Raw genomic sequence first — 18,839 nt, forward strand, 5'->3', positions numbered from 1 at the left:
TGAAACACATAAGCACAATTTAATGAAAAGATAACCTGGAAGTCAGAAGGACTCAATTTGAATCTCAAGTCTGTCACTTATAGTGACCATCAGTATATCAGAGTTACCTTATCATTGCACTATTGCGAGCCTTAAATGCATGGGAAATTTGTTAAGCACACAACAAGTAATCATAACTTTTGTTACTGCTGTTAAATCTCTAACGACCAACATTCTTTTCCTGGCATTAACACATTACCTGTGGGAGTCTGTGTTATTTTTTAAACCTCCCTGGTCTTAAATATTTCCAGATTCAGAGGAAATACATGTAAAAGATATATATATATATCTTATATCAATATATAAGTGCCCTTATATAAGATGCAGGCATTACCCTCTCCCAAACTGCACCTCTATCGTCAGTGGTAGTGGGCCTTCCTCTCTGCTTTCTGCCTCAGAAAGAAAACAGAGTGCCACGCTAAGCCACTAATCTTCTGGTGCCTCTGCCTTGACTGCCTTGAGATCTGTGATTCCAAAAGACTCTCTCCATAGGTGAGGGCAGCCCTAAGGCCTTCCTCTATCCCTCATTCCCAACCCCAGTCAGGAGGTTCTCAGCCTTGGCTATATTATAATCCCCTGGGGGGAGCTTTTAACAGTATAGTTTCCAGGCCCTCTCCAGTCCAATTACATTAGTATCTCTAGGAAGGCACTGGTATTTACTAAAGCTTCCCAGGTGCTGCCAATGTGTACCCAGCAGATGACAGTCAATGCCTGAAGCCCTCACATTTATATCTCATAAAAGCCTAGATCTAAATTAACCTCAATTAGTCCAGGGGACAGAAACTTCATTGTTGCAAACCTAGTAGGAAGCAGATGGCACTTAGAAAAATAACCATAATACAAGTAAAAAACCCAGAGAGTGGCGAATTAAGTAGCAAGGGGGTTCAGAGGGAGGGAACAATTGCTTCCGATTGGGGCAACCCCAAAAATTCCTTGGTAAAGATCTCAAAGGTGGTGGAAGATCTGGAGAGATATAAGCAATTTTAAGAAACTACCTTGTGAAAAGGGTGACCTGGATGTCTTCCAAAATAGCTTGAAGTTTAGTCTCTGCCTCATTTTCAGCAACTGTCAGCTTTTCTCCAGTATCTCGTCTGACAGCTACAAACTGACAGCTCTTCATATCACGTGGCCCAACTTCAAGTCTAATGGGAACTCCCTATAAGATAAAAAAGGCAGTTAAAATGATATATGAATGTCTCCAGTTGAATATACAGATGTAATTCATGGCTTTATCTACAATAAATTATAAGAAACCCAAAAAACAAAGGCAAAGCCAAAAAAAACACAGGTAATACTGCTGAGATACTGTAGAAACCTATTCCAGTAAGAAGGCATAAACCTAAAAAAAAAAATCTACTGCCCCAGTGGCTCTGAGCTAAGGAAGTTCTTCATGGAGAAACAAAGTAGTTTCTAGATCAGCATTCCCAACTTTTCTCACAAAATAGCATCCAGAAAACGTATTTGCATAGGAATGGGGCTAAACGAAGACTCAGGGGCTAAACGAAGACTCTGAGGCTACAAGCCACTGAGGTGATCAGTAACATGACACATTTTTGACTCATTGCTGATACAGTGGTATTCTCTAGTTGAAAAGCCCTCATTCTGGATACTCTATCTTTAGCATGAATTATGATCACCTGGAAGGATTGTTAAAGGACAGATTTCAGGGTCCCGCCTCCAGAGTCTTTTATTAGAGTAGGTTGGGGATGGGACATGAGAATTTGTTTTTTTGTTTGTTTGAAGACAGAGTCTCACTCTGTTGACCAGACTGGAGTGCAGTGGCATGATCTTGGCTCACTACAACCTCTGCCTCCCAAGATCAATTGATTTTCATGCCTTAGCCTCCCGAGTAGCTGGGATTACAGGCACCTACCACCACACCTGGCTAATTTTTGTATTTTTAGTAGACACGGGGTTTCACCACGTTGACCATGCTGGTGTCGAACACCTGGCCTCAACTGATCTGCCCGCCTCAGCCTCCCAAATTGCTGGGATTATAGACGTGAGCCATCGTACTTGGCCAAGAGTTTGTATTTCTAACAAGTTTCCAAGTGATGCTGACACTGCTTGTCCTAGGACCACAGTTTAAGAACCACTTCCCTATACTCTTTGGTTTTTCCAAAGCAACTTAAGGACGGACTATATGCAAGTTTAAGACTTGGGAATGTTCAATCTTGTGAATATGTATCCTGTAAGGGAATTAACATCCTTAAGGCTTAGGGAAACACCACATTTTTAGGGCCCAGAACCTTATCTGAGAAATAGTAGATTTTAAATAATTTTTTTGAATGAATAATCCTCTAAAATTAACTTGGGATTCTCCTAAGTTATGTGCTTCCATGTACAATTTAGATGCCGGGTGGTACACCCCAAAAATGCCACAGGAAAAATTTTAAATATTACTCTAGAAGTCCTTATTTACCCCTAGGGAAGACTTATTTTACAAAATGATATTTAAAAAAACCACAATGGAACAAACTGTTGTATGCTAAATATTACATTATTTTATTGCTTTAATTATTTATCCAATGTATTATACTGGATGTATTACATGCATTTGTAAGATACAGTGCTAAGGGCAATGACATTTACAAGATGAATAAGAAATACATCTTGTCCTCAAGAAGCTTCATGCTTTGTAGGGTAAATAAGGCACACGTATAAACAATAAAAATTAATACAGAAAGTCAGCAGTGAGAGAATATTCCTCAGCTGGAAGAGGGAAGAAATGTTACTGGAGAAGGTAAAAATTAACAAGTAAATTATTCATCCGAATTAAAGAACATTCTATAAAAAACTGACCTATAGTTACAAAAATGCCTATGTCATAAATGACAATGAAAGTCTGAGGAACTACTTCTGATTAAAGAAAACTAAAAGGACATGACAGCAAAATGCAATAGGACTGGATCCTACACTGAAAAAGGAGGGAGCCATTGGTAGCCCACAGCAGGGTGTCTGAGCCTGAGTCAGGCGAGAGGGCATCTGCACATGAGAACAGCTTTGTAGAGTGACAGAGCCCACGAGGGATAAGGAGCTCATTCATGCAGAGGAGGGGGTGGCAATGGCAACGAGAGATTGGTGGCATACAGGGTGACTAATCTAATAAATTCATGTACTAAGGATTATTCGAGCTAGGTTTTTCATTGTCAGAAAAGGGAATTACAAGCACAAAATGGAGAAAAACTAGAATGCATCCTGTGGTGGTTTTTGTTGTTGTTTTTCTTGAGACGGAGTTTCGCTCTTTTCGCCCAGGCAGGAGTGCAATGGTGCAATCTGGGCTCACTGCAACCTCCGCCTCCCAGGTTCAAGCGATTCTCCTGCCTCAGCCTCCTGAGTAGCTGGGACTACAGGCACCCACCAACAAGCCCAGCTAATTTTTCTATTTTTAGCAGAGACAGGGTTTCACCATGTTGGACAGGCTGGTGGCGAAATCCTGATCTCAGATGATCCACCTGCCTCAGCCTCCCGAGGTGCTGGGATTATAGGCATGAGCCACCATGCCAGGTCCACCCTGTGGTTTTTTATTGGAATTTAAAGTATAGATACAAACTCTTGGTTTTCAACATACATAAATAGATACGGAAATATGATGGTAAAAGTGTACACCTATCTGTATGTGTATATGGATATCTACTTGTATATACATATTCAGTAGCTCCATCTACTAAGAAGGACTGGGAGAAGTGATAGCTCAAAAGCAATGAGCATAACCAGCACTAAATACCATTTTCCACTCAAAAGAACCAGAGCTTCTTAGAGATATGGCTAATTCCTGGGCCAGGGTAGAAAAAGTACAAGATAAGCCTACAACATCTTGTGCCAAGCAGCAAGGAAGTGTTTAAAGAACGATGGAGAATGCCAAAAGGACACAAAAGCCAGCTTTAAGGGATCCTAATGGTCAAGCCGGAGACACTTTGAGCATCAAAACAAATAACCTTAGTACCAGATTCTATAACCCAGTGCTTAATACTGGAAATCATGGATCCATAAAATATGAATTAGCTAATAGAAAGGCTAATAAAAAATGTGCTGTGTCAAGATCACCATAATCAAAGAAAACCTGAGAAATGATTGCAGACTGAAAGAGACTAAAGATACATAATAACTACATGCAACACATAATTCTGAACTAGGTCCTTCTGCTATAAAGAAACACTAGTCAGACAGCTCCTAAAAGCTGAATGGGGGTCTAGAATTAGACTATAGTAATGTATGAACATTACTATACTAACTTGTGTTGTATTATGTAGGAGAATATGTTGGTTGTACTATGTTGGCTGTGCTGTGATTATGTAGGAGAGTATGTTTGTAGGGTGATGGAGCATCAGGTTAGCATCTTATTTTCAAATGATTCAAGCAGGAAAATTTATTTGTATTGGACTTGCTTTATTGTAAGTTTGTGACTGTTGCATGATAAAAAAGATTTTACAACCCAGGTAGAAGAAATCGCACAAGTAAAGACACAGAGGTGGAAAAACAGGCTGTCTGTGAAGAGAGAAAAGGGCCTATGAAAGGGGATAATGAAAAGTGAAAGTTGGAAAGGTAATCTGAAGCCAAATCATGGAGGAGGCAAATATTTTGTTGATAGTTTTTTTCTAAAACTAGTTACAAATTTAACTTTAAAATATTTGTGTTTTGTTTCAACAGCAACACAAAATTATCTTACTCTTTCCACATAGTAAAAATAGTTAATTCACTCAGATTATTTTCCCCTTTATATTTTCATAATATAGGAAGGGGTACCAAAGAAGAATTACAGGAGTTGCTGGGTTCTGGCCTCACAATCAAACTATATTACAGCTCATTTATTAATCTGAATGTTTCAAAATGCGCGTATACATAGCTCACACACTTTGGTCAATCGCTGTCAAATAAATATAAATCCAGATCTCCTAAAATATTTTTTCTTAGAAATTCTTTGACTAAATTTAGGAATTAAAATGGCATTAAAAAGTATAACTAATACCTTCCACTAGATAGTGAACTCTCTTTCTCAATGTTCTTTAACTTGAGGCATCAAGTTTAGAACTTAGGTGCTTTATTTTCTTTCCTGAGGAATACAACGAAGCTGTAGAAGACCCAACTCATACTAAGAATACCTCCCCAACATAGTATAGGCTCACTAGGGTACTAAAAGAAGAGTGACAAAGACAAAGCCAAGACAGTCTAAGGATGAGAAATGAATAAAAGAGGAAAGGGTACAAAGAATTCAGGAATGAATGTGGATGGTTTTTTCTTTTTAATCCCGCTAGTAGCCAGCAATAAATTTCTCCTTTAACATTTTATAGCCCAGGTTAAGTAGAAATTAGTTTAGAGAAACTGCTACTGGCATCACACAATAGCTATTTATAAGTAAGCAAAAAGGAGTGCAATTAAAAAGGAAATGACATGGAAAAAAATTCATGTTTGGGAGAGCATATAAAGAAGCTGGTATATTACATAAAAGGGAAACAATTGTCAATATAATTACCATTCCTCAGCACAGGAAATTTACCTCAGGGGCCATTCGAAACAAATAAGATGATAAATATTAGCAACTTTGGTAACCCTAGATGTATAAATACTTAATAATCCCAATATTGCTGAGCTTCCATAGTTTGAAAGCATGCAGCTGCAATCTCAACACATTCTCTCATTCCATCGCCTATAATATCAGTTTTTATATTCTCAATTCCTAATTTCTAGATCCAGTAAGATTCCCTCTTTCAGCATAAGAAAAAATGTTATAAGTTTATAAAACAAAATTAAGGGCACAGATAATAATGACAATGTGCAATAAATGAAAGTTGTATTACAAACAATAAAGCAGAATTTAGACTGGCTTTAATAAACAAAATAAAAATCAACAAACTGGTATGAAACAATGTGGTGTGAAAAACTCAAGAATAAAATTAATCTCGGATGTTTCACTATTAGCTATAACAAAGACAGCTAAGTGATGTCCATGTACTGTTATTCTGGTGGTCTTACTATGTAAATAACTTATTTATTTTATGAATTCCTGGCATAAACATTTTAGTATACCAGCTACGTGAGGGTAATCATAAACAAGGGCTCGAGATTGTTTTTATTCTAACATAATAAAAATAAGCTTCCACAAAAACTATTTTAAATTTAGGTATCACTATTGCAAAGCTATGAACTGTGTCAGTGCTCAACTAAGTGAAGAAGAAAAAAACTCGCAACTATCAAAACAGAGGAAAGTAATGAGAAACCTCAAGTTTTATAAAAACACGCAGAGGAAAATCTAAACTCAAATTGCAGATGTTGGGGGTAAAAGACAAAACTGAAGAATTTACCTTGAGCTCCCAGTGATTGAATTTCCAACCTGGAGAATAATTATCTCGTAAATCAGCTCTAACGCGGATGTTAACACTGAGTAACCGCCTTCGATAATCATTGCATTTTGCAATCAGCGCTTCTTTGTCTTCTTCAGAAAGTGCATTGGTAATGCCACAAGGAATAATCACCACCTAGAATCCAGCACAATGTCCCAAATTTATGCAAGGAAACAGATATAGAAGTAATGAGCTCTCAGAAGTCGAAACATACCAGTGGCTATATTATCAACACAAATCAGCTGTGTGATTTCTAATCTATATGTAATGTCTACTAATTACCTGCAAATCACTTACCCGTGCTAAATGCATTTTCATCTGACCTACTATATTTCACTTAATCTATTTTACATATATACATATACATATATCTTTTTCCCCCCAGCCTCCCAAGTAGCTGGGACTATCAGTGCATGCCACCACACCTGGCTAATTTTTTGTAGACTAGATTTTGCCATGTTGCCCAGGCTTAGTCTCAAACTCCTGGGCTCAAGCAATCTGCCCGCCCTGGCGTCCCACAGTGCTGGGATTACAGGCATGAGCCTGCATGCCCAGCTCATTCAACATATTATAAACCGTTTTTAAGAAATGACTTCTAAAAATGTTTATATAAGTAGCTTAAAAATTAAAAGAGTAAGAAACAATAAATAATGTAAATGATACACACAGTTACAAAACACTAGGGTCCAGACTGCATTCCACGTTGTTTTTATTATCAGAGAAATCTGCCTGAATGATATTCAGAAAATCACCCTTTCAAATTTCCTTTAGTAAATATGGCTTGTATTTTATAAAATGAATGATAAACAGGAATATTTTCCTTACCTGAACACATGCTACACGGGGTGGTAATACTAAACCCATGTTGTCCCCATGAACCATAGTCATAACACCAATAGTTCGAGTTGTCAGGCCCCAGGAGTTTTGATAGGCAAATTGCTTCTCTCCTGGTGTCTTTGGATCTTCAAAAACGATTTCAAACATTTTGGAAAAATTCTGCCCTAAATGATGTGATGTTCCTCCCTAAAATAGAGAAAGATAAGCTTTATTTTTAATAACCTATTATGCCCTTGAAAATGATTACTATAAGATCACATGCTTTAAAATGGCACTAGACTTGTTTTTTCTCCCTTTTTTTTACATTAAATAAGGTTTTTAATTATAAGCATAATTACCATAATAAGAGATTAAGATTAGTCAAAAAATACTATTTACAAGCATTTTGCTCTGGGCAGCCCCTTTTATAGCAGTAATTTTACCCACAACAGTTAAAAAGGAATTCATATTTTAGTAGTAATTCAGAATACATACCATGACTTAACAAACCATGGAGACGGAGGAATGGGATAGATTTGTTTGAAATCATTATACGAAAGTACATGAAACCCTTATTTTTTAAAACAGTCTACTTCTGTGATGACAGAAGAAATTATTGGATCTGTCCATGGACTGTGCTTACAGTGACCTATGAATTCTATGTGGCAGTTTGATACCTGGATAGCTCTTCCACTAGCAGATATAAATGCTTCTATTGTAGTTGTATAGTCTCCACCTGCAAATTTTTCCTTTTCTGTCTTTCTTCCTTTTACAACAGGAATTGCCAGGAGTTCTTCATATACCTGAGCATATAAGTCAAGTATCTGCAAGACCTGTAACATTTTAAATGTAAATGTGTTCAAATTTAGGGTACATTTATTCATTAAGATCTATAAAACTGCACCACTTAGGACTCATTGTGTGGGAAAAGCAATTTGAACAATAGAAACCTCTTTTTATGAAAAGGTTAAAGCAGCCAGTGTGAATTTATTAAGAAAGATATTCAACGAACCAATGTAAAAAGAAGTCAAATAACTTTTTAAAATGTGTATGTATGTTTAGAATGTAAGAGAAAATAAATGTTACGAAAGATACACAGTATCAAAATGAAAATTTCCTGAAAAATAATTTTTTCTACACATTAAAGTCCAGAAGTATTTTCACCTAAAAATTTAAAAAAGCCTATTTCCCTTATTAATAACATTCCAATAAGCAGTTACTTAAATCCATGTACATTTGAATTAATTTGATTTTGCTTTTAACAGGTGTTACATACATTTTAAATAACAAAATTGCAAAGCCTGAACAAAAAAAATGGAACATAGTTAATATGGAAAATAACTTTTTATACCTCTTCCGCTGCCTCTTCCATGGTAGCAAAAGCACTGTGCCCTTCCTGCCAAAGAAATTCACGAGTACGTAGGAAAGGCTGAGGGTGCTTGAATTCCCAACGCTGGAAGAGGCAAGGAAACAATTTAGTCATTATAAAGAGCTTTTCAATTTTTTTTTGGAGACAGGGTCTTGCTCTGTCCCCCAGGCTGGAGTGCAGTGGCGCAATCATGACTCACTGAAACCTCTGCCTCCCAGGCTCAAATGATCCTCCTACCTTAGCCTCCCAAGTAGCTGGGCTACAGGTGCACGCCAATGCAGCTGGCTAATTTTTGCATTTTTAGTAGAGATGTGGTTTTGCCATGTTGCCCAGACTGGTCTCAAAATCCTGGGCTCAAGTGATCTGTTCACTCGACCTCCCAAAGTGCTGGGATTATAAGCATGAGCCGCCATGCCCAGCCACTTTCCAATTTTTATTACCATTTTATATAATAAGTATCAAAAATCACAATTTATCTTAAACACTTCAAAATCAGTTCCATACTCCCAATCCTTTGAAAATAAAAACAAAATATGATTTAAAAAAAAAAAGAACATGAATAATAACAGAATACAAGAGGGGGTGAATACCTACCACCACATTGCACCACTGATTGAGCTTGATGGGCAGGTCTCTGTGTGACTGCACCCATTTTGCATATGCAGGATACATTACTGAAAGACATGGGAAAATAGAGACAGTCATTTAAGGCTTTATTTCTCCTTTAAGGCTGTAAGAGCTAAACCAGCAAGATAATTAATAGGAATTAAAATGTAATAAATAAATTTGAAAAATAAAATGTATGTTTGTGTAAATATATTTCCAACGTTTATAATAAGTGAATAGTATTATCTATTTCATAAAGTGTATTACTCAAAGATACAGATCTAAACTTGATCACATTTTACATTCTTCACAGAAGATTTTACATTCTTCACATAACAGTTAATGTACTTTGATGGTTTTCACGTTTTGTTTTTAAAAACACAAATAAAGGTCATGTTCTATGTTAAGTTATCTGCATTCATTAATCTGTTCAATTCTCACATTCAACCCATAAGTAGGTATCATAATCTCAGTTTTAAAGACGTGGAAAGCTGAGTTTATAGAAGCTAAACAATTTGCTGAATCCAGCAGTTATGTAAGAGAAGCAGAATTAATTTATATCTGATGCATCTATTCAAAGTATGAAAGCTCTTGCAATGAAGTGCAAAGTGAAGATACCTGTCTTAGAATAGCCTGCTCATGATCTATAATTAGTAAACCAAAACAAACAAAACTTTGCCAAATAGTCTGAGAGAGAAAAACTGGTATCAAAATATTAATAATGTATTATACAAAAGTATCACTAGAAATATCAATAAGAACAGACAATCCTGAACTCTACAGATGAATGATCACTTTGAAAAACACTGTAAAGCCCAAAACCTCAAATTTTCCAACAGCATTTCCATTTACCATATGTAATTTTAGAAAAATCATTTTTCAGAGACTTTTCTTTACCTGCAAAATGGAAATGACAATAACTGCCCCTGCCTTCCTCACAACACTGTGGTAAGAATAACACGAGATGATGTAAAAGTACTTAGCAACCTATGAACACCCTACATGAATGCAAATCTAAATGTATTACTAAAATTTAAAAATAATTATGGCATAAAAATTTGTATTTACAATATTATAATCAACTCCAACAACAAAAATTATTCTAAGAATAAAATTCCTTGAAAAGTCCTAAAAATTTACAGCATAAAAATGAGTATTAAATTAAAAATCCTATAATTTAATGATAAAGAGCTCTGCAATGAATATTAGAGAATAAAACTCTAGACAACTTAAGTCTGCATTCAATCTTTATCAACACTCATGAAATTTTATATTGTCAACAGAGATTATACCTATCACAAAGCAAAAGCTGAGACTCAACTCTAGAAGCTGTCTCTATCGTTCAGCGAGCATTCTCCTGCACTCCAAGGCCTATTCTCACCTGTTTCACTAGTAGGACGAATGGCAATTGGTTCTGCCAACTCGGTTTTCCCAGATCTTGTAACCCAAGCAACCTAGTAAGAAAAAATCATTTTTCATATATTTTTTTCAACAGCATTTTGCAGCAACAGTACAAATGCAGGCAAATCTCCTCTGTTTTAATATTTGCTATATCAATTTAGGCAAGTTAAAATAGTCGCTGCTGTTCACTGTGAGGAAAGGTACGCACTTACTGACCTTCTAAATATTAAAAGTCAGTTAATTAATGTAACAAAATCATTACTTGCTATAAAGGTAGAAACAGAACTTTTTAACAAAAATGGCTTTATATTTTTCAAAATTGGCTGTTAAATTCAAAAGTTGAAAATATATTTTCGAGTTTGTCAGAGAACACTGCAAAAAATAAAAAAGCAAGCTCACTTACCTCCGGGGCAAAGTCAGCAATATGAGTCTTCTCTTTCTCTAATGCATTTTGAGACACAAACATGGGGAAGTAGCAGTTTTCAACACCAAGTTTCTTGATCTCAGTATCAAAAAAGTCCTTGATGGCTTCCCAAATGGCATAGGCCCAGGGACGAAGAATATAACAGCCACTTACGTCATGGTATTCAATCATTTCTGACTTTGTGATGACCTTTTTAAAAGAAAAATAATCTTTAAAGCTTACATTGAACCAAAATTCTAGTGTAAGTGGCAAGAGTATGATAACAGAAATTCAAATCTGGGGGCTTCTACTGTTGATACATCCCCTTAATGTGGGAGGTCATAATGGAAGCAAAACAGACCTGACTATACTGAAAAACAACATATAACAGGGTTCCAAACTCTCCATAAAACTTGAATTCCACCGGGCATGGTGGCTTAGGCCTGTAATCCCAGGACTTTGGGAAGCCAAGGTGGGTGGATTGCCTGAGGTCAGGAGTTTGAGACCAGCCTGACCAATATGGTGAAACCCAGTCTCTACTAAAACTACAAAAATTAGCCACGCATGATGGCGTGTGCCTGTAATCCCAGCTACTCGGGAGGCTGAGGCAGGAGAATTGCTTGAACCCAGGAGGCGGAGGTTGCAGTGAGCCAAGATCGCACCACTGCACACCAGCCTAGGCAACAGAGTGACACTCCCGTCACAAAAAACAAAAAAAAAAAAACAAAAAAAAAAAACTTGAATTCCAATCCTGCCTCTGCTATTGACTACATCTTTGTGGCTTTGAATTAATCCCTTTACCTCACCATAAAAAAAATAAAAAAAAAAATCAATCACTATCTCATGGTACTACTTTTCAATTCAAGACTTTATGTTAACATGTTGAAAAATAGTGTCATGTTAAATGACTACACTGTGTATTATTAAAGGTATTATACAATATTATTACTATTGCCTTTGTGCCTGTATTTTAGAATCTAAACATAAAGCAGCCATTCAGAGACTTAAAATGTAAAAATCAACTGAATGCATACTCACCTGAGAATACCAATCAGCAAGATTTTCTTCTTTTTTTGCCTCAAGACCCAACCTGCAGGTATGAAAAGTAAAAGATAAATCTCTTCATTCAGCAACTGCTTTCAGGTCGAATGAAAATAAACTTCTAAAGTTCAAAATAGATTAGTTTTTCTTCAGTATGAGTTATTTCTGTATTTGTAATTCTTCTATATTCATTCCCAAGATAACGTTGCTGTTTTCTTGTTTTGTTTTTGAGATAGGGTTTCACTCTGTCACCCAGGCTGGAGCGCAATGGTGTAAGTAAGCCTGTCTCACTGCAACCTCGTACTCCTCAGCTCAAGAGATTCTCTTGCCTCAGCCTCCCAAATAGCTAGGACTACAGGTGCATATATCTGGCTTATTTTTTTATTTTTATTTTTTGGTAGAGTCAGGGTCTCACTATGTTGCCCAGGCCAGTCTTGAACTCCTGGCCTCATGCAATCCTCCTGTTCCGGCCTCCCAGAGTGCTGGGATTACAGGCATGAGCCACCATGCCTAGCCCCTAAGATAATGTTTTAACCTAAAAAAACAGTAGAAATGCCGGGCACAGTGGCTCACGCCTGTAATCCCACCACTTTGGGAGGCCGAGGCGGGCAGATCACCTGAGGTCAGGAGTTTGAGACCAGCCTGACCAACATGGAGAAACCCTGTCTCTACTAAAAATACAAAATCAGCCAGGCGTGGTGGTGCATGCTTGTAATCCCAGCCACTCGGGAGGCTGAGGCAGGAGAATGAATCGCTTGAACCTGGGAGGTAGAGGCTGCAGTGAGCCGAGATTGTGCCATTGCACTCCAGCCTGGGCAACAAGAGCGAAACTCTGTCTCAAAAGAAAAAACAAACAAAAAAAAAACCCAAAAAAACAACAACAGTAGAGACATCTCTTAAAAAGTTGAGAGATATTGTCCACAAAATCTAGGAAAGCCAAATGTAACAAAAGCTATGATTCCATGCAGACATCTCTTTTACAAGGTTCTTTAGAAGGCAACGTATTTGTAATAGAGACACAGCCTGTTCACACCTATTCTCCCACTAAAAAAGAATTTTATGCCAGTTAAAATTATAGTAAGATCACTGTTTCAGTGAAAGTAACACCTAAAAAGTAATAAAAACAATGGCTATAAATACACACACATATATGTGTGTACTTATGTGTGCATATTAGCCAAATTTGTGTAAGTTTTTCTTTTTCTTTTTTTGAAATAGTCTCACCCCATCGCCCAGGCTGGAGTGCACTGGTGTGATCTTGGCTCACTGCAACCTCCACCTCCCAGGTTTAAGCGATTCTTGTGCCCCAGCTCCCCCTCCCCAACCCAAGCAGCTGGCATTACAGGTGTGTGCCACCATGCCCGGTTAATTTTTTTGTATTTTTAGTAGAGACGGAGCTTTGACATGTTGGCCAAGCTGGTCTCGAACTCCTGACCTCAAGTGATCCGCCCACCCCAGCCTCCCAAAGTGCTGGCATTACAGGTGTGAACCACTGCGCCCGGCCTCAAGTTTTTCTTTTAACTAGAATAAAAGTTGCAGAGATAGATGCTTGTAAAATAAACTAGGTCTGCAATAAAAAACTATTTCAGACAATAATCATTTTCTTGAAATATCAACAATTATTCAGGATAGAGTATGGTCTCCTTTTGGAGTTTAGAAACAAGGTTTTACTGGCTAAAAATTTTAATGTATTTGCATTTGCATTCTCCATTGTTTCACTATGACATACCTCAACAAAATAACTCTGAAACCTAGCACTTTCACAAGCACTAAGAAAGTAAAAGGTGAGAAGTTCTACATTCTCTTCTACCCTGCTATAACTGTGGTTATTCAGTTTAATAGTCAAAAAGAAAAATAACTGTTTCATTCTCTTGTTTAAGGAGACACTGTGTGTATGACATGAGAGCTAAGAGGCAGCAAAGTTTGATACTCGGCTAAACAAATGTAAAACCAAAGTATCTCAGTAACAGCTTTTTCTTCTTATTAAGCCATTGAGGGAAACCCATCAGAAAGTTCACTCTAATTGTGGAAACAGACAAAAAATTACAATCATGCGTCACTCAATGACATGAATACATTTTGAGAAATACGTTAGGTGATTTCATCATTGTGCAAACATCATAGCTTGTACTTACACAAACCTAGATGATATACGTATATTTTTATATGGAAAACCAAATATCCCAGCAACATTACTGAATATCAATAATTTCCCCACTTGATCTGCAATGCCAATATCAAGTGCCATATATCAGGTTTCCATACATGCTCCATTATAATCTTATGGACCAAAGTCATATATGTAGTCCACTGTTGATTGACACATCATTATGTGGTGTATGACCCTACATTATTCATACAGATTGGAAGATCCTTAAAGAGCCCTCTATCCCACTGTTTTGTCTTTAGTCAGTTTTGTCTTATATTTAAACTATCAATTTTTAAATTGAGAATGAAGCTCTCACTTAGTCCCCACAAAAGATCTTCTTTTGAAAAAAATCTGCTAAAGGTGCAAAACAATGTGTATAATTAGGCTACCAATCATGTTTAGAAAGGAGGAGAGAAAATACGTATGTAGGGGTGTGTGTGTGTGTGTGTGTGTGTGTGTGTGTGTGTGTGTGTGTGTGTATCTGTATTTACTTGAATAATAAATGAAAATCGCTCAACAGATACAGAAGAAACTGTTAACAGTGGCTACCGACTGATTATGGTGGTGGGGAAAACCGGAAAGATGGGAAACACGCACAGGAACTTCTTATATTCTGAGATTCTTGAGCCAAACAAATGTGTTACCTATTTTTAAAACTAAATGGAAAATCAATAAATGCCATCTGCTGACATTATAGCTTTAGTGTTCTCTAACTTCATGTGATGGTTAAACTAGTCAAAATTTGTTTTAAAAAACATTAAGAGTTAAATTCATTCACAGCTCTGCTTTGCTTCAAATGAATTTCTGCGATTCATTACCTGGTCTGTTTCTTAGGCCCCTGCCCTTCTCCTGCTCCACTTGATGACAGCCCACCTCCTTGGTTTTTAGAAGGATCTTTCCTTTGGGCATCATTTTGTTTCTGAGGCTTATTCTGCTTTTCAGATTTATTTTCTTTTTCTTTCTTCTTCTTATCTTTGTCCTCAGCTCCAGTGGCCGACACAGGCTTATACTCTACTCCTATCAAAGACTTGTACTGTGCCTTTAGCTGAAGGAGTTCTTGTACAGCTATATCTACTTGATCCTTTAGTTTAACAAAAGAGGAAAAAGAGAAGACAGTATTTAATTCAAGTCATTGTCTAAGCACACGTAAACAAATACAATGCTCAAAGCTTTCTTTCTTCCCCCAACATCAGATGGGGAATGTGCCCAGGTGATGATAAGGTTTGAAAGGAGGCATATCTCACATATGAGTGTGAAAACCCAACCATCACACTTAGGAACTACAAAAGGATCTGTCCAAAGCTTAAAAGTAGATTTGCAAACACAATTAAAGACAGGGGTTTGGGGACAGAGGGGTCTGGGGTAGGTGTTACACCAACTATTGAAATTATAAAGATTATGATAAACAGGGATAGAATTGTGCAAAACTGTGACTGGAAAATAGCACAGTCTACAACTGCATTATCCAAATAGTAGTCATGTGGCTGAATTTAATTTAAAGTAAATAAAATTAAAAATTCACTTCCTCAGTCACCATAATCACATTTCGAATGCTCAATAGCCACATGTGGCTAGTGACTACTGTATTAGACAATATTGTTATAGCATATTTCCATCACTGCAGAAAGTTCTACTAGAAAGCACTGGTATCTAACATGTATTCCATAGGAATCTAAGTTCAGAGCCATTAAATTACATAAGTTGAACATTTCACAATTATAAAGAGGAGATAACGGTTATCAAGTTCTAATAAAGTTAAATTTCAAAACTACAACAACTGTCTTCCACTCATGTGAATCTGTACAAAAAAACCTACTCCTAAAAAGGTAACAGAATTCACACTTACAGAATTAGCACAAACTACTAAGAGCTCAAAATAAAACTTACTATTTCAGTTTGACAGTGCTTTAGGAGAAAGAATGAAAAACAAGGTAAATATCAAGGGCCTTCAATGCGTGAGCACTGTGCTAGGGTCTAGGTCACTATTCTGGATCTTACAGATTGGAGGGAAACAAACAATTTAACAATTAAAATACAGTCTGTTTAAGTACTATGTCAGTGATGGGCAGTGTCATATGAAAACATCCAGTCAAATCTAGTTGGGGTAAGAAACAATCAACAAAGTTTCTCTAAAAGGCAAGGTAAGAGAATTGAGAACTGAAATATGAGTAGAAGTTAGCCAGATTTGATGGGGCAGAAAACACTTAAGCAAAGAAAATACCCTGAAACATAAAAAACAAAAACACATAAACTAACACACTAACCTTAGGGGCTTTTTCAGTTTTAAGTTTCCGAACTACTTCTCCTTGAGAAGCTACTTTGTCAAAAAGTACTTTGGCTTCTGGTGTTTCTAAACCAGCAGGCTCAGAATTTCTGGTTGGGCTTGAATCTGAACTTTGAGATAATGGGGGCTGACCAGGTATGTACTGCTTCCCAGTTTTTTCTTTATACTGAGCTTTCAGGGATAGTAAGCATTCTACAGCTTCATTTATTTTAGCCTAAAATAAAAGAGAGAAAGAGATATTTATAACACTTTGGAAATTTCTGGAAATTTCAATGCCATTTAAAAATCTTTATCAGCAAATCATTCCCATAAGTTAATCATGGGGAAACCTATGTTAAATCATCAGCCTAAAATAAGAGATAAAGCTAAAGAAAAATTAAAAACATAAATTATATATAAGCTGAAGAAATAAACAAAAATACAATTCAACATACAACAGTATAACTTTCTATTTTACGTAAGTAAACAGACAAATAATAGAACATCTAAGTAAACTGTCAGCGTCAAGACCTGGGTCTATAAATAGTGAAGTCAGAATTTACAAAATCAGAATAAAGATCACATCAATGGCTTTGCCTATACAAACCTTATTTTCCACAGCTTATTAAACAGAAATTAAATACAACTTTGGGGGAAAAAGGAAGTTTGGGTCCAACTAACGAATAGTTACATCAATTTTACAAATTGACAATGAGATGAGAAAGCATGTTGAAGTTTTTAGACACTTACCTATATATTTTAATCTCTGATACTTCAACATAATAATAAAAAAGAATGATACACTCAGCCCAACCGAGACACTTGTGACTCTCTAGCAGAGAACGACAGCAACACAGGCAAAGGACTTAAGCTGGACACCTTACCTGAAATGGTGCTACTATCTCACCACAAACCAGTTACCACTGGGAACTTGGAGGTATCAATCAAAATAGGTAGGAAAAGTGTCTCCAAATCACCCTATCCAATTTTTACTGCTACATTCAAATAATGCTCCAGATAGCTAAATGAAACCAGGCAGAAGCCATGAAGAATACTCAAATGGGGGTCAGAGGAATGCAGGATACCAATGGTATACCTTCAAAAAATTTGCATCTATGAGGCAGCAAAGCACATTTCCTTGTCCAGCTACTTTATAACAATTTCTGCCTATTAGAGTGTCATACCAGGCACCACACAAAGGCAGTAAAATTAAGAGAAAACGTACAAAGAGAAGATGAGAGTAGATTGTCTGATTTGTACTCTTGATGTGTCCTTGTTTATTCTGTTTTTAGGAAAGAGTTTTCACAGCAGAAACTACTTTATCTTAAGAAAAAGAGCCAAGTTAATCAGACATACGAGAATCAAGGGGAAAAAAAGGGAAATTTCCACCAGCTAAAATAAAAATGGAAAAGAAGGAACTTCCCTGCAACCATTTCTAGAAAAAGATGACTATTTGAAAAAAGCTCCATTTTACACTATAAGCAGGTATTCATTAGAGCTTGAAGTCAGATGGCACACTTTTCACACAGAAAAAAAAAACCCGTTTGCCAAGATTAAAATTTGAAACGTTATAAAGGAGAAAATTAAGGTGAGCAAACCACTGTTATTGAATGAGATACTCTTAATAAAGCTATATATTCATATATTTCCCCGCCCATTAGGAAATGGAATATTCTAGATAACTAAGTAAATTACTCAGGTTATTTTTCCAAAAAGAGTAAAATTATACTAATCACCACTATGCAATCTTCCCTGATGATTCAGAATTTACCTAAAGATTCTCGAGAGAACTTGAATTATAATATGAAAAGTATCATTATCATTTTATGGCATATTTAGTCTGTGCCAGACACTATACTAAGTGCTTTACTCTTAGAGAAGTTGTTAAGTTTAGAAAGATTAAGTTCCTTCCCCAGAGTTACACAATAAGTAGTAGAGCTAGTATTTGAATCTCGGGTTTATTCCAGAGGCTGTGATCTTGACCACTACAGTTTGCTAAGGATTACAGAAAACAATGATCTAAATGTGCCTTTTAATCCTACTAACATGCTAGGAAAACTGCTTTTTGAAAGAGATGTTTGACTATTACTTTGAATCTGTCTCTTAGAATACACAATGAAGAACGGATGGGTGGAGAACAAATTATCTCTTAATACTAGTTTTCTGGATGAAAAGGCATTTACAAAGAGAAATTGGGTGGTATACTGTGATTTAGTAAAATATCATACAACAGAAGAAGCTGAAAGAGCATTGCTAGTGCATTTTAAGTTGTTAGTGGACAAAGACTGTTTTAAACTTACCTAATGTATGCCAATACAAACAGAAAAGGTTTTCAGATGATGTGGATTAATGAGAAAAGAAACAACCTATACAAAAGACTTTGGTAAAGGTTTAAGATGGGAATTGGAAAT

The 18,839-nt window shown here is 36.4% G+C and overlaps 1 protein-coding gene and 1 non-coding gene across 3 annotated transcripts in view; both read right to left on the reverse strand.

Annotated features, from left to right (window-relative positions):
- Positions 1-18,839, reverse strand: part of EPRS1 (glutamyl-prolyl-tRNA synthetase 1) — an 80,731-nt gene that overhangs the window by 3,848 nt on the left and 58,044 nt on the right. For both annotated transcript variants that reach the window (XM_032137656.2, XM_032137655.2), the window contains 11 exons: positions 16,430-16,663; positions 14,984-15,246; positions 12,014-12,065; positions 10,976-11,185; positions 10,553-10,625; positions 9,160-9,239; positions 8,548-8,649; positions 7,874-8,029; positions 7,206-7,403; positions 6,342-6,515; positions 1,035-1,195 (listed from right to left, as the gene is read on the reverse strand). In XM_032137656.2, the coding sequence (XP_031993547.1) occupies positions 1,035-1,195; positions 6,342-6,515; positions 7,206-7,403; positions 7,874-8,029; positions 8,548-8,649; positions 9,160-9,239; positions 10,553-10,625; positions 10,976-11,185; positions 12,014-12,065; positions 14,984-15,246; positions 16,430-16,663 (1,703 nt within the window). The remainder of the gene's footprint in view (positions 1-1,034; positions 1,196-6,341; positions 6,516-7,205; positions 7,404-7,873; positions 8,030-8,547; positions 8,650-9,159; positions 9,240-10,552; positions 10,626-10,975; positions 11,186-12,013; positions 12,066-14,983; positions 15,247-16,429; positions 16,664-18,839) is intronic.
- Positions 15,353-15,457, reverse strand: LOC116458168 (small nucleolar RNA U13). The gene has a single exon (XR_004245233.1). It is a non-coding gene; the product is annotated as a small nucleolar RNA U13 (small nucleolar RNA).

This window comes from Hylobates moloch, unplaced genomic scaffold (assembly GCF_009828535.3).
Source record: "Hylobates moloch isolate HMO894 unplaced genomic scaffold, HMol_V3 SCAFFOLD_18, whole genome shotgun sequence".
In the NCBI taxonomy this organism is placed as follows: Eukaryota; Metazoa; Chordata; class Mammalia; order Primates; family Hylobatidae; genus Hylobates; species Hylobates moloch.